We start from the raw sequence: 15,247 nt of genomic DNA, 5'->3' as shown, positions 1-15,247 counted from the left end.
CAAACACCAGCCCTCTGATGCCCAAACCACAGAACAGATCTCAGGTGGTGATGGGTTTTAGTGACTAACAGCAGCACTGAGGTCAGACTCAACCACTGACCTAGGAGTAAACAGTTCCAGAAACAAAGACCAGGTTTAGGCAAGGTATCACACAGGGTTTTTCTCCTTTGACCTCCATGTTGATTTTTTTCGAGTTCACTGTGATTTTTCATTTTTCTTCTCTTTTGAGAATTTCTTTTTTTTTTTAATGGTTATTTATTTTTGAGAGAGAGAGAGAGAGAGAGAGCATGAGCAGGGGAGGGGCAGAGAGAGAGGGAGACATAGAATCTGAAGCAGGCTCCAGGCTTTTCACTGTCAGCACAGAGCCTGATGTGGGGCTGAAACTCATGAACCATGAGATCATGACCTGAACTTAACTGACTGAGCCGCCCAGACGCCCCCTCTTTTGAGAATTTCCGTTTGTTGCTCTGTCACCCCTTTGGTTGGGTCAGGCTAAGCCTTCTTTACCAGGCCTGCTCTTGGAAACCTGGGGCAGATTTGTCTTATCTGGGACTTGTGGACTAAAGCACTGAGCAGCCTTGTGAATCAGCCACCTCATAAGGGGCCTAAGTGGAGCCTCGTCCTCCCGTTTCTAATGCTGCAGTTTGGTGTGGGTCCCTCTGATTTGGCCTCCCTGGTCCTCACATAGCATAAGTAAACACCACAGATTCGAGGGCCCTGCCTCATCATCCTCCTCTGAACTCAGCGTGACTACCACCTCTCAGTAGGAGGGCTGCTGTGCCGAGTCAAACTGCAGGCAAGTGGGGAGGCCAGTGCAGGGTTTAATAGACTTCTGGCTCTGAACTTTCTACTATGTGTGGCTACGTCGCTTCACACGAGGCCTCGGTTTCCTGGTCCATAAACGCCCACCTACGTGGCTGTGGTGGGCATCAAATGAATAATAAATATTAGGTGACAAATATTTGTTGATCATCTACTACATACTAGGGGCTGTTTTAGGCATTGGAGACATGCTGTGAATAAAACAAAGTTCCCATCCTCAAGGAGCTCCTGGTCTCTCTTCATTTACACACTACAAGTTCTAGCACAACCAACATACGCACCCAGAAGGTACTCTCTGTAAGTATCTGCTTACTGCCTGACTGGTAGAGAAACACAGTTCTTGAAATCGAGCAACTTACATACGGTGTTGGTTTCAATGACCCTCAAACAGGCTGTCCGCACTTCTTTACGGGTATTGGTAAGGAATTGTCAAGGAAGAACCAACATTTGGGTAGAAAGTTCCACCAATTAGGTTGGTTCTCTTCCAAGTCTCTCATTTGAGAAAGGAGTGGGGGAGAGCAGTGTATGAAAAATTGCCAGGAAGTCAGTGCTTGGGTTTCACCATGACGTGTACAGTAGAAGGTTCTTCTATAAAAGGATGCTTTGAGCATCGGAGAAAGAATCCTTTAAAGATGAGCTAAAATCATATCTAGAGTGGGAACCTTATCCCGCTCCATCCATCAATCAGGACAACCTGAGGGTGAGCCAGGGGAAAATGTTCCTATCATTCCATTAAAAAAAAAAAACCAAAAAAACCACAAAAAAACCCCACTAAATCTTAGAGCTTAGAGTGTGTCTAATTCAAATGCGACAAAAACTTGCCCATAAGTCATATTAGTCAGTGATTAATAATCATTAAGGGTTGATAAGAAAGGAATCAAGTTTGGGGCACCTGGGTGGCTCAGTTGGTTGAGCATCCGACTTCGGCTCAGGTAGTGATCTTGCAGTTTGTGGGTTCGAGCCTGCGTCAGGCTCTGTACTGACAGCTCGGAGCCTGGAGCCTGCTTCGGATTCTGTGTCTCCCTCTCTCTCTGCCCCTGCCCCGCTCATGCTGTGTCTTTCTCTGTCTCTCAAAAATGAATAAACGTTAAAAAAAATTAAAAAAAAAAAAAGAAAGGAATCAAATTCTATCTTGGTCTTTTTTAAAGTTTTCTCTTCAGGACTGTATACCCTATTCTTTAGTGAGGTAATAATATCTTAATTTTGTTTTAATTTCATTTATTTATTTATTTATTTATTTATTTATTTATTTATTTATTTTTAGAGAGAGAGAGAGAGAGATATCAGGGGAAGGGCAGAGACAAAGGGAGACACAGAATCCGAAGCAGGCTCCAGACTCTGAGCTGTCAACACAGAGCCTGAAGTGGGGCTTGAACTCACGAACTGGGAGGTCATGACCTGAGCCAAAGTCAGATGTTCAACAGATGGAGCCACACAAGCGCCCCAATAATATCTTAAATTTTAATAATTAAGCACCCTGGTTTTATTTTTTAAAATGACTATCATTGTGGGACAATATCTCTGTCAGTTACTCAGGCCCGTAGGAGAGCTGGCTGGTTATGATATGCAACATTAAGCAAAAGACTGCTCTTCAGTTTGTACCTGTGCATCCTATGAGCTGGTAAGACTGTCAGAAATAATCAGCACCTTAAAAACTGAGCTTAAAACATAACCTTATAAAGCCCTGTTTCCACTCAACGTTGGTGATATGACAAAGATATTAATATTGCAGCCTACTGGAAAATGCACCTTAACACCCAAGCACCCATTCCACACAGGTATTTGAATGGCAGTGTTGTCTACTCCATCCTTCCAAGTCAAATTTCCCAAAAGTAATTCTTACAGTTCTCTAATAAGTCTTGATTCCAAGCAGCTCACCTTTCTACTTAGCTCTGAGGCAGAATGTATAATGCTTTGTAGGATACGTCATATGAGCAATTTCAATGTGCTTTAGTGGGAGTGATGTATAATCTCCTGAAAATTCACCCCTTAAATAAGTCCTAATGGGCTCTGAGAACAACAGCAGCTTAAGTGGATCTATTTAAAAAAGGCTGAGTGGGTCACTGATTGGAATGGAGATACCATTTCAACTCTCCCTTCTGTTACTGATCAAAATACATGGACAGTTGCACTAGTTTGGCTATTAAAATACACACACACACACACACAGCCCTCTATATAATGCACTTGTGGAATCAACACTTGCTTTGTTCCATTGATCTGGTCTGATTTCAGGACAAAGGAAAGGTGCTAGGCCATTTTCACCGCCTCCCTTAGAATCAGAGTTTTAGGCAGAGCACAGAGCACCCAACCCTCCACTCATAGACAAATTAATTAATAAGTGCAGTGGACAAGGAGACATTTCTCGGTCAGTATCCACAGAAAGGAAGGTCTCTATGCAATCTTTAAGATGACATGTGCTAAGTTAAAGATTTAACTTTCAGAAGAATGGCCTCTATCAATATTTATCAACTGATTGCTGTGCAGCCAGGGTTGATGGGGGTCTGATTGCCTGTGGGGCTACCCCTTAGGGTGCCAGATCTTTGACAATTTGTTTATCTTCTTTGGGACTGAGTTTTAGGTATGGCTGAGTTTAGGTAAAAGGGCTGGCCGCATTTGGGTTAAAGAGTTTTTCAGGTGGGAAGGCTGCGATTTAGAACTATCCACGAGCACAGCATCTGGAAGAAAACAAAGATATTCTAGAGTCTGTTTTGAGAAAAAAAAATTTTTTTTTGTTGCCACAAACACACCTTAAAAATCAAACTTTTTTCATCATTTAGAATAATAGAAAATAGGAACAACCCACCATACATAGTGTAAAAATGCTAAGAGAGCCAGTGGGGTGGTGTAACTTTCCTCCATTTCTCCACAAAGTCTCAGACGGCGCTTGCAGGCACAGTGCTGACTGTCCTGCGGACCTAGCGCGATGCATCAGGCTATGGGTGGCATTTTAGACTTCCTTTCCAAGCCTTTAGAGAATCCAAACATACAGAATCATTTTTATTTATTGCAGAGCTACAATAAACTGGACAGCCATCGAACACTGAATGAAAGCGTTCATTGGATGAAAAAAAAAAAAATCTTACTTCCAGACTCTGAGATTATTGTGATTGAACAGGAGTCTGGAAAGGCAGGCTGAAAATTAACAATCATGTGCTAATCTAAACTCAGCAAGGACCAGGCTGGACTGCATTCGGGTAGAAAGGAACTCTTACATTAAATTCGATGTTAAACAAGTCAACCGAGGAACTTAATAGGCAGGTTTTTCTTCTACACCTGTGGTTAAATATTCTAATATTGTGATGTTTGTCAACAGCATCCTTTCGCAGGTGTACCTCAATTTTTTTCCTCTTGTTTATTTCAAAGTTGACATTTTACAAGTTATTTAGAAACTGTTGAACCATGAAACTATATTTCATTGTCAAAAATGCTGAATGGTGAAATACTGGCTCGCTTTCGCAGCTTGCCTCTTTATTTTAGAATCTGGGGAGCTCCTAAATTTAGACGTGAGTGAAGGAGACCGTCTCTTCTGGGAAAGAAGTCATTTCCCTCACAGCCCACAGGTTTATGAATGTTTGAATGTAAATATATGAATATATGAATGATTTAAAAACATAAACATATCACCCGCTCGCTCTTGTAATCATGTGCATTTTCCCTGAACCGCAACGTGGGTTTGGAATAGGTTTGTGAATGGGGTTTGTTTTCATGTAAATGGGATCAAGCAGTCCCACTGGTTAGCTATTCAGAGAATCAGACAATGCCACCCTTGCTGGAAATGCTTCAGTAAGGATTTAATCCATGAACCTAATATTTGAACTCCAACTCTTGCTTCATATTCCTATGGCCTTAATCCAGATCTCACGGATAATAACTAAAGGACGGTGTGCGGCAGTGTGATCTGTTTATGCGTGGCACCTATTTCTGCCACTGAGTATTTCAAGTTTCATCTTGGAGGTGGTGTCTAAAGAGAGTTGTTTTTTCTTTTCCCCTCCTCTGTAACATTGTGGAAAAAAAAAATGCAGCATGGTCTGCCTGCCCGTCCCCAGAAGCATCACCCACGCCAATCACTGACAGAGCAACACCAAACCGTCAGGACATAAAGAGCTCACGGAGCCTTTGCTTCACTGCTATGTGTACAACATGCATATTAAAAATATCACTGTGCTTTCTAAGTTTCTAAGCAGCTTACCCATCCCTGTGAATATGAAGAGAGACTATTACCAAAGCATTTCTTTTGGAAATAATATCGGCATTGCAGTGAGACTAGCTTAATGTTTCACATTTACAAATGGGAAATTATAAACAGGCTGACATTTTGGCACTTACGACACCAGGGGGGAAAAAAAACTTAACAACTCACGCATAGAAAAGCCATTTATAAAATAAAACTTGGTATATTTAGTTCATTTGAATCCGTAAATACTCACATAGCTCCTAGATGTGTGTGTGTCTGTGTGTGTGTGTATACATCTAACATTGTGCTATGTTATGTATTTGCAATGAAAGCCTTAACTGAATATGCATTATGTATACCGGTTGTACGTGACCCTGTTGTTCACTAGGGGAAAAAAAAGATATTTCTCAAACATGCTGTGTGGCTATTTTTAACCTGAGAACATTAATCAGAAAAGAGCTTAAATCTTACTTCCGCTGCTTGTCTCTCTGGTACAAATAGGATGACATGGTGTGAGTGTCCATAGCACAGGGTCTGACAAAGCCAGGCTGTTCTGATATTTGTGTAAGGGACACATTTAACTCTAAATCTCCCAGCCAGACCTGACTTTCTCCACATATCAGAGCCCACGCCTGCGACCCTGTCTAAACCTCCAAGAAGATGCCTCCCTGCTTCCCTCTTCCTGCTGCTCTCTGATCTTTCATGCTTAATCTCATCTAATCCTGCCAGCATTATCTTCACCTGTGCAATGAAACCTGGAGGATCCTTTCTCATATTTGGTGAGGAGAGGCAGTTACTAAATTACTTGCTCAAATCGTATGGTGAAGTTTTAGTGCCTTGGTTTTGATCAGATGAGGGATATAACATTAGGCACCATACCAACGATTAGTCCAAAATCTGTTTCTCCCTCTTTTGGAACAAGGTTTTCTGAAATTGGGTGCAAAGACACTAAAAGGCCATGGAAAACTAGAAATAGAACAAATTCCTTCTTTTCCCTTGAGAAGTATTTTTCAGAAGAAAAAAGAAAGCAAATCTAATTCCAATGACTTACGTAGAAGAGTTACCTATTGAAAATCTTATTTAGAATAATAATAATAATAATAATAATAATAATAATAATGACGGCCTGAAAATTTCATCCCATTTCTCTCTGGGGAAAGTTGTCTCCAGGTTCCGGATCTCGTAATTGGGTTGATTGATAAAATAGAACTTCTTCAAAATCCGAACTTGTGTTTTCAAATCTAAAGTGTCATAAAACCATGATAAAACGACAAATAACATCTTACTCTTACCAGGGAAAAAAATACTTTAGAACTGTCAACGTTTCCCGTATGGTGAAATAATTCTTATTCGACGTGCATGAAGAAAATACCTAAGATTATTTGAGATAATTATTAAGGTTTGATACATATTTATCCTGCAACTTGGGATCAGGCTCTCATTAACAATAAGTAGATTGAGCTAAAAGAGAAGACAAAATATCTAATGTAAATTATTTTTAAAACGCAGGCACCTGACAGAGATTTTAATGTTATTTGCATAACAATAAAATGTAATTTTATAATTCCTGTTTTGTGTATAATTAAACATCATAATTGAATACATTGAAAATTTAGATAACAAACATACATTTTAAGAAAAGATATTTCCCCGAAGATATTCCACAAATACGTTTATTTGTAGAAGCATATACGTGTGTGTACATACATGTACCTATATTCCCTTATCTCAATAGTCAGATCTCTCCTAAGAAGTAAGCTAATTGAGCTGTTTGTGTTGATAAACTCCTTTTTCTCCAGACTATTCCTCTCCGAGCCATAATTATTTGCAATTTGCCTAAGTCGTCCATTTACTGATACGTCAAGCATGAAACAGAGGCAATTCCAGAAAATGGAAATGCTTCTCAAAATCAATCTTTGGGAAATAATGTGGTAGAAGTTACTGTGTGATAGAAGACTACCTTATAACTGTCACATGGAGATGAATATTAATTTGTTGAGGTTAAGGTGGCTTTGTGCTTCATTTGTTGACTTGGCTTAGCCGTCAGCAAAGCAGCACAGCCCAATTACTCCAGCAAAGCTATTTTTTCTAACAGGAGTTTTATGATTTTTATGTACTTACCAGTCAGCACACATAACAATGTCAAAATGTCCTTCCAGTTGAGAGACATCTGTCTCATTATCCCATCGTAAAACGCTTGAGGAGAAAAAGATTTTAAAAATTATACTTAGGGTTTTTTTTTTTTAACTTTTGATTTTGAGCTATTAACATTATTTTTTGTGGCACTTGAAATTATTTAAAAGGTATATACAAATTATTTCAAAAGGTATAATAAAAAAATTAAGGATGTAACTGTCTGTTCTGTATTTTACTTAGTCTTCAAATCTAGAACAGGAAGAATTCTCTATTTAGATACAATAGTTAAGCTTGTGCTAGTTTTTATAGTTTTTTTTTTGTAGATGAACCAGGGAAAAACATCATATTTTTACCGTAGTCATTACAATGAGTCCAGACTCTTAACATCAATGAGATACATATTGAGATCAAAGTATTCCCCGTCTGACTAGAATACAAATTTATAAAAATAAATGATGTGAAACTTAGTGTGTATCTGTCTTGCCTGGCGTGTCAGTTGCCTTTGCCTTTCTGATTGAGGGAATGAGCAATTTGGCAGGATGGAAGAAGAGCCAACTTTCATTTTTGGTAGTTCTAGTTTTTAGGCACATTTTAAAATTCACCCATCCTACCACTTAGTCTCCCTAAGAGGATCAGGTTTTAAACCTCATATTAGCAACAATAATTAATAGCACATATTTAAAAATTCTAGTTGTGCTTATGAAGCCAACCAAAGATTTTAAGTTACTTTTAATTAATAATGGGGATAATCAGCATTTTACCACATTAAAGTACTGTAATGATTCCTCTTTCCACATCGAAAGTGATTTGCAGTGCTATTTTTCAAAGGAAAATTGTGCTCCTATCTTCTACTTTGATTACTATTTAAAAGCAAACTGAGTGAGCACATTCAACCCTGTCCAGGTATATTTGGTTTTCCTGGTGGGTTCTTTATTTCTTCTCCATCTTCCCTGGGTGAAAAGCCATATATTTGAATAAAAAAAACCAAGTCTTATGTCGGTAAGTCCAAAAGTTCTTCCGCTATACGCTAATATACACAAGTGGTAGTGAATTTCTTAACGCAGAAAAGATTAAACACATCACCACGAAAATATCTATACAGACTATGCATCAGTTCCCCATTCACTCATCAACTCGTTGTTACTGAGCACCCACTGTGTCGCAGGCCCTGCGCTGTGCCACAGGCTGTATCTTCATGATGGCAGCCTAGCAGGACATGCAGATACATAAACCTATAATTCTGATGCTGTGTCCTATGTGTTGTGTAAGCATACAGACATAATAGAGCTCCAGGGAGGGCTTTCCAGAAGAACGTGTCATGCCATGACACTTGGACAAGCTTTCTAAATTAACTCTACTGTTCTACTTACTTGGGCCTACTGGAGAGCCAAGGAATGGAAAAACCAGGGAAGCCCTAAGAGATTAAGGCTTACTTTGTTTTTAGATTAATTCCTTAGAAACTCCATGCACCTGAGGAGAGTGGGACACAACCGATATCAACTTTTATGGAAATGCTGAGGCCTCCAGTGCAGCTGGAACTCCAGCTCCCTGGGAAACCGGGCCCATTGAGCCCTCATCAGAGACCTAAGAGTCCTAAAAAGTTACTACATGAAGAAGCTAGTTGAAAGGATAGATCTATTCTTGACCTTTTCAAATCATAAAAATAATGTACCCATCGCACAAATTTTAGGAAAAAGAGAAAACTGTGAAAATTACTCATAATCTTACCATTCCGTAAACCATTATTTAGAAAGTGCTTCTAAAACATAAGTAGTTACTAAAGCACATGAACAGAAAATGTAGGAAATCCTGTGGTGGGTACTGCATGTTGGATTCCTGGGGTGCTTCAGCCTTTGATTCGACAAAGACAAATTGGAGAGACAGGGGCCTAGATAGCAATTGGCTGTGGATTACCACAGCAGATGTAACGAGTGATTCTAAAAGAAACTGAAATGCTTGGCTTGGCCACATGGACCACGACACATTCCCAAAAGGCATTTGTCTTAGTTCTCATGAGGCTTATGGCCATGCTATCCCCATAACGGTAAGCATGTGACAAAAGAGTGGTGTATAGACAGTGTTCAGCTTTGGGGTGACAGGCACACCTAGGTTCAAATTTTGGTTCCTTCCTTGACTGGCTATGTGAACTTGGAGTTTGCTTTCTCAGCTGTAAAATGGAGAGAACAATGGCCACCTTCTTGAGAACACCATTCACACTGTATTCTGGAGTTACGGTGTTCACGTAGCATACGATGAGAAGGGTGCCCGCTGGAGCTATGCAATCAGGAGACCTTCCATCTTGGAAGGAAACTGACGATGGTGACGTCAATATTCAAGAAGCTGGGCCTTCCAGTTCTTCTCTTCCAATGACCTTGCCCTCCACCCTTCTCAGATAACTCACAGGATGGTCATGTACACTAGAGCAGTATTTTAGCTGTGGGGAAGGACCAGATTTTGTTGTTATGGTTTTTAGACCCAATCTGTTGCAGACCAACCCTTTTATAAAATACAATATAAATTAATAGACAGATGAGATTTTAAAAGCCAAGACATTCTAAATATAAGTCCACCGATCATATGCTTGGATAGCACAGTAGTGTTCCTAAACGTTTACTTTCAGTTTCTGAACTTTCCTCATTGCAGATGAGTAGCATGCAGTTCACATATTGGCTCCAGTGTATGGCCTATTTGTTGAGCAACACTGTTCAAGACCTTGTCTTTATGAATAACTACAATCCTGACTTACTCTCTGACCAGCCCTTTCACAGCTAACCCCTTCCAGAAGGTATTCTAATCTCAACCATTCTTCATTCTTCTACTCCCTTTTCCCTTTCTTACTCCCTCCTGTTTGTTAAATCCAGCCCTCTGCCTGCTCTGAGACTGCACCTGTGCACCTGAGTGTGATTGGAGAAAGCACAAAAGCATCCTGACTGGCTTTGCTTTAGATTCATAACCATGAACCCCAAGTGGACTCTTGGTGATGTCTAACAGTTATACTTAGACTTCCCTTGTCCACTTACTCCCCCAGTCTCCCAGGTTGTTATTTTGCACTACCTTCTCTTTTCAAAATGCTAACACTTCCTCTCTCACCCTCACTCTCAGCTGATCACCTTGCTTGCTACTTTACTGTCAAAATTGCAGGTATCAGATGAGAACTTCCACATACTCTCACCACCACACTTATGCTCCTAACAACATCTGTTCCCATATACCCTGACTTCCTGCCTGTTTTCATAGATGAATTAAAGATGCCATACCCTGGGGTGCCTGGGTGGCTCAGTCAGTTGAGCATCCAACTCTTGACTTCGGCTCAGGTCATGATCCCAGGGTCGTGGGATTAAGCCTCATGTCAGGCTCCATGCTGGGCATAGAGTCTGATTGAGATTCCCTCTCTCTCTCTCTCTCTCTCTCTCTCTCTCTCTCTCTCCCCTCTATCCCTTTCCCTCACTCACATGCTCTCTCTCTTTCCCTCTCTAAAATAAAATAAAAATTTTAGGAGAGTAGTTCTCTCTCCTAAAATATCTTCACTCTACTTACCCTCCAGTTTTAACTCTATTTCCCAATTCCTCCTCTGCAGGAAAAATCCATGAAAAAATTGTTTAAACTCTTTATTTTCAATTCAACCTCATAGTTTACAGGGTACCGGGTACAGTCCTCAGATGGGTCTTATCTCGGTAGGGGAGAATATTTAGTCCTAGACTAAATGCTACTCTGGTTCTGCCTAATAAATATTAAAAGCAAGACCCAAAAGTTATTTCAAAATAACTTAACTGTGACCCAGAACAAAATTCAGAAACATTTACTGGAATACAAAAACGTTCGATTCCAACAAGATAAAATATAAAATACCTGGCATACAATCAAAGATTACCAGGCATACAAGGAATTGAAATAATACAACCAATGATGAGGCAACTGGTTTCAAACAACTGAAACCAGTCTAAACCTGCCACAGATGTTAAAATTAACAGACAAGAGCATTAAAAGTTATTATAATGATATTCATTGTATTTAAAGAAATGAATAGAAACAAGAAAGATATTTTCAAAGTCCCAAATCAAACTTCTAAAGACGAAAACTACAATGTCTGAGAGGAAAAAATACATCAGATGTAATTAATAGCAGATTAGACATTTCAGAAGAAAAGATAAGTGAATTTGAAAACAAAGCAATAGAAACTATCCAAAATGAAATACAGATAGAAACAAAGAATAGAAATAAATTAAAAGAGGTTTAGTGAGTGAGCTGTAGGGCAAATTTAAATGACCTCAAATATGTGTAACTTGAGGTTCCAAAGGACAGAAGTGAGGGACGAGCATGTATGGAAATTATTTGAAGAAATAATGGCTGAAATGTTTCCAAATTTAATGAGAACTATTAACCCACAGATCAAGAGATTGTACCAACTCCAAGCACAAGAAACATGAAGAAAACTATAAGGCACAAATAATCAAATTGCCCAAAAGCAGTGATAAAGAGAAAATCTGAAAAGCACCCAAAGGAAAAAAAGACACATTATATATAAATAAAGGTAAGAATGACAGCATATTTCTTGTGAGTAATGGGCAAGTCTGAAGACAGTGGACTGACATCCTTAAAGACTGAATGGGAAAAAAAAATCTGTCTACCTAGAATTATATAGACAGTTAAAATATACTTTCCCCCAAAATGTAAAATAGGTATTTTCAGACATACAAAACCTCGAAGAATTAATCATCAGTAGACCTATAGTACAAGAAATGTAAAGGAAGTCATTCAGGCAGAAGAATGATCATACCAGACGAAAATATGAATCAACAGAAAAAAATGATGAGAACCAAAAATTGTAACAATATGGGCAAATATGTAAGATTTTTTAAATTATTTAACTCTTTGAAATATAATGGACTAGCTAAACAAATAACAAGCACTGTGGAGCTTATAACATATACCTCAGTAAAATATAAGGCAATAGCATAAATACTGGGAGGGCAGTAATAGAAGTATACTATGATAAGGTTTTTATAGTGTAGATGAAGTGGTCCATCACTTGAAGATAGACTGTGATAAGCTAAAGATGTATATTGTAAATCTTAAAAAAAAAAATTCTTTTTTAACATTTATTTATTTTTGATTTTCGAGAGACAGAGGGAGACAGAGCATGAGTGGGGGAGGGACACAGAGAGAGAGAGACACAGAATCCGAAGCAGGTTCCAGGCTCTGAACTGTCAGCACAGAGCCCAATGCAGAACTTGAATCCACACACCGTGAGATCATGACCTGAGCTGAAGTCGGACGCTTAACCGACTGAGCCACCCAGGAGCCCCTAAAGATGTATATTATAAAACCTAAAGTAACCACTAAAACAGCTAAACAGAATTATAGCTAATAAGTCAACAAAGGAGATAAAATAGAATGGAAGGAGAAAAAGATGAAAAGAGGAAGAAAAAGATGGAACAAATGGAAAACAAAAAGCAAAATGACAGATTTAAATCTAACCACATTAGTACTTGTATTCAGTGAAAATGGTATAAATGCCCCCAAATGAAAGGCACAGTGTCAAGTTGGATTCAGATACTGCATTCTCTCTCTCTCTCAAAAAAATAAAAAGTAAAAAATAAATAAAATGCTAGATGCAAGTATATGAGGTTTACAGTGAATCTATTTTTTTTTTTTTTTAGAGAGAGAGAGAGAAAGCATGTGAGCCAGGGGAGGGGCACAGGGGGAAAGAGAGAGAGAGAGAGAGAGAGAGAGAGAGAGAGAGAGAGAGAGAGAGAATCTTAAGCAGGCTCCACACTCAGCACAGAGCCCGATGTGGGGCTCAATCTCATGATCCTGGGATCATGACCTGAGCAAAAATCAAGATTCAGATGCTAAACCGACTGAGCCACCCAGGCACCCCAATAAGTGTATTTTAAATGTGAAGCACAAGTGGGTTAAACGTAAAAAGACATACCAAGAAACACTAGTCAGAAGAATTCCAGATTGCCTATGTGAATGCCAGACAGTAGATTTCAGAGCAAAGAATATTACTGGGTATAAAAAGGATCACATTATAATGTTAAAGGGCCAATTCAAGAAGGAGACTTAACACTTCTAAATGTATATGAACTTAATAACAGAGCTTCTAATTTGAAGCCCAAATGGGTATTACTGCAAGAAAACATAGACAAAACCACAATTATAATGAGTGATTTCGATACTCCTTCTTCAGTAATTAATTGAAGTAGACAGAAAATAACCAAGGTTATAGATGACTTTAACAATGCTATTGAGCAACATGACTTAATTGATATTTATAGAACACTCCACCCAGTAATAGCAGAATAAACTTTTTTTTTTTTCAAATAGATATGGAACATTTGCCAAAATATATCCATTCTGGTTCTTAAAAAATTTTTTTTAATATTTATTTTCGAAAGAGAGAAAGAGATAGCGAGCATGAGCATGGGAGAAGCACAGAGAGAAGGGGACAGAAGATCTGATGTGGCTCTGTGCTGACAACAGAGAGCCCAAAATGGGGCTCAAACTCACAAACTGTGAGATCATGACCCCAGCCCAAGTCAGATGCTCAAGCAACTGAGCCACCCAGGCATCCCTACCCATTCTGGATCTTATTCTAACTTTCAACAAAGTTAAAAGATTTCCAGTCATATAAAAATATGTTCCCTGCCTATCATGGAATTAAATTAAAAATCAATATTCTCTATAAATAATCTCCAATATTTAGAAAATAAATAATATGCTTGTAAATAACCTAGCATCCAAAGAAGAAATCAAAACAGAAACTGAAAAATATTTTTAATTGAATGAAAATGAAAATACAACATATAAAATTTGTGGGATGATATCAAAGCAGTACATGGAGGGAATTAATAGCACTAAAATGCCTATATCAGAAAAGAAAGGTCTCAAGTCAATAGACTCCACTCCAAACAAAAGAAACAAACCAAAAAGCACCCCCTCACACACAAGAAGTTAAACTCAATATAACCAGAAGAAAGGAAGTAAAGATTAGAACAAAAATAAATGAAATAGAAAACAAAAACATAATAGAAAAATCAAAATAGGAATAGATTTCAAAATAGAAAATTTCAAAATAGAAAACCAGTGAAACCAAACACTGGTTCTTTGAGAAGAGCAATAAAATTGATAAACTTCTAGTCAGACTGACTAGAAAAACAGGGAGAAGACATAAATCACCAATATCATGAACGAGTGAAGTGGCATCACTACAGATTCTACAGATAGTAAGAGGATAATAAGAATATAACAAGTATTCATAAAATATATTAATAAATATATATATTCTCTACAGGTATATAAATACGTATCAATATATAGATATAGATGTCATGATCAAGTGAGGTTTGTCCTAGGGATACAAGAAGGTTGCTTTAATGTTTAAAAATTGATCAATATAATAAATCACCATATTAATGAACTAGAAAAGGAAAAAAAACCATATCTCAATAAATACAGAAAATGCATTGACTGACAAAATCTAATATCTATGCCTGATAAAAGTTCTCAGCAACCTAAGAACAGAAGGGAACTTCCTCAACCTGAAAAAAGTCATCTGGGAAAACCTACAGCCAGTATCATATTTAATGGTGAAAGACTAGATTTTTTTTTCCTTAAACATCAGAACAAGGAAAGGATGCTTCCTCTCACTATTGAACATTGCACTGGAGGTTCCAGACAATCTAATAAGGCAAGAAAAAAAAAAGGTCATCAAGACTGGGAAGGAACAAGTAAAACTGTCTTTATTAGCAGGCAACCCTATCGTCTATGTAGAATATTCAATAGAATATACAAAAAAAAACAAGCAGAACTAACAAGTGAGTTTAGGAAGCTTATGGAATATAAGACCAATATACAAAAATCGGTTGCATTTCTTTATACAAGCAACACATAATTGGAAATTGTAATTTCCAATTCCATACCATTCACAATAACATTAAACAATCCATACCATTAGTAGAATAAAAATATGAAATACTTGGAGATAATTCTGACAAAAGATGAGAGAAATTAAATAAGACCTAAATAAATGGAGGTAATTCAGTGGATAAAGGAGAGTATTTTCAACAAATAGTGTTTTAGCATTTGGATATCCACATCAAAAAAAAA

At 38.1% G+C, this 15,247-nt stretch overlaps 1 protein-coding gene across 3 annotated transcripts in view; it reads right to left on the bottom strand.

The window, feature by feature from the left end:
- The window catches only part of CAMKMT (calmodulin-lysine N-methyltransferase), a 403,961-nt gene that overhangs the window by 18,048 nt on the left and 370,666 nt on the right, over nucleotides 1–15,247 (bottom strand). For all 3 annotated transcript variants that reach the window (XM_042981308.1, XM_007097849.3, XM_007097852.3), the window contains one exon: nucleotides 7,121–7,195. In XM_042981308.1, the coding sequence (XP_042837242.1) occupies nucleotides 7,121–7,195 (75 nt within the window). The remainder of the gene's footprint in view (nucleotides 1–7,120; nucleotides 7,196–15,247) is intronic.

The sequence above is a fragment of the Panthera tigris genome, chromosome A3 (genome assembly GCF_018350195.1).
Source record: "Panthera tigris isolate Pti1 chromosome A3, P.tigris_Pti1_mat1.1, whole genome shotgun sequence".
NCBI classification, from domain to species: domain Eukaryota; kingdom Metazoa; phylum Chordata; class Mammalia; order Carnivora; family Felidae; genus Panthera; species Panthera tigris.
Note: the sequence above shows the minus strand (reverse complement) of the source record. Positions and strands in the feature narration are given on the sequence as shown.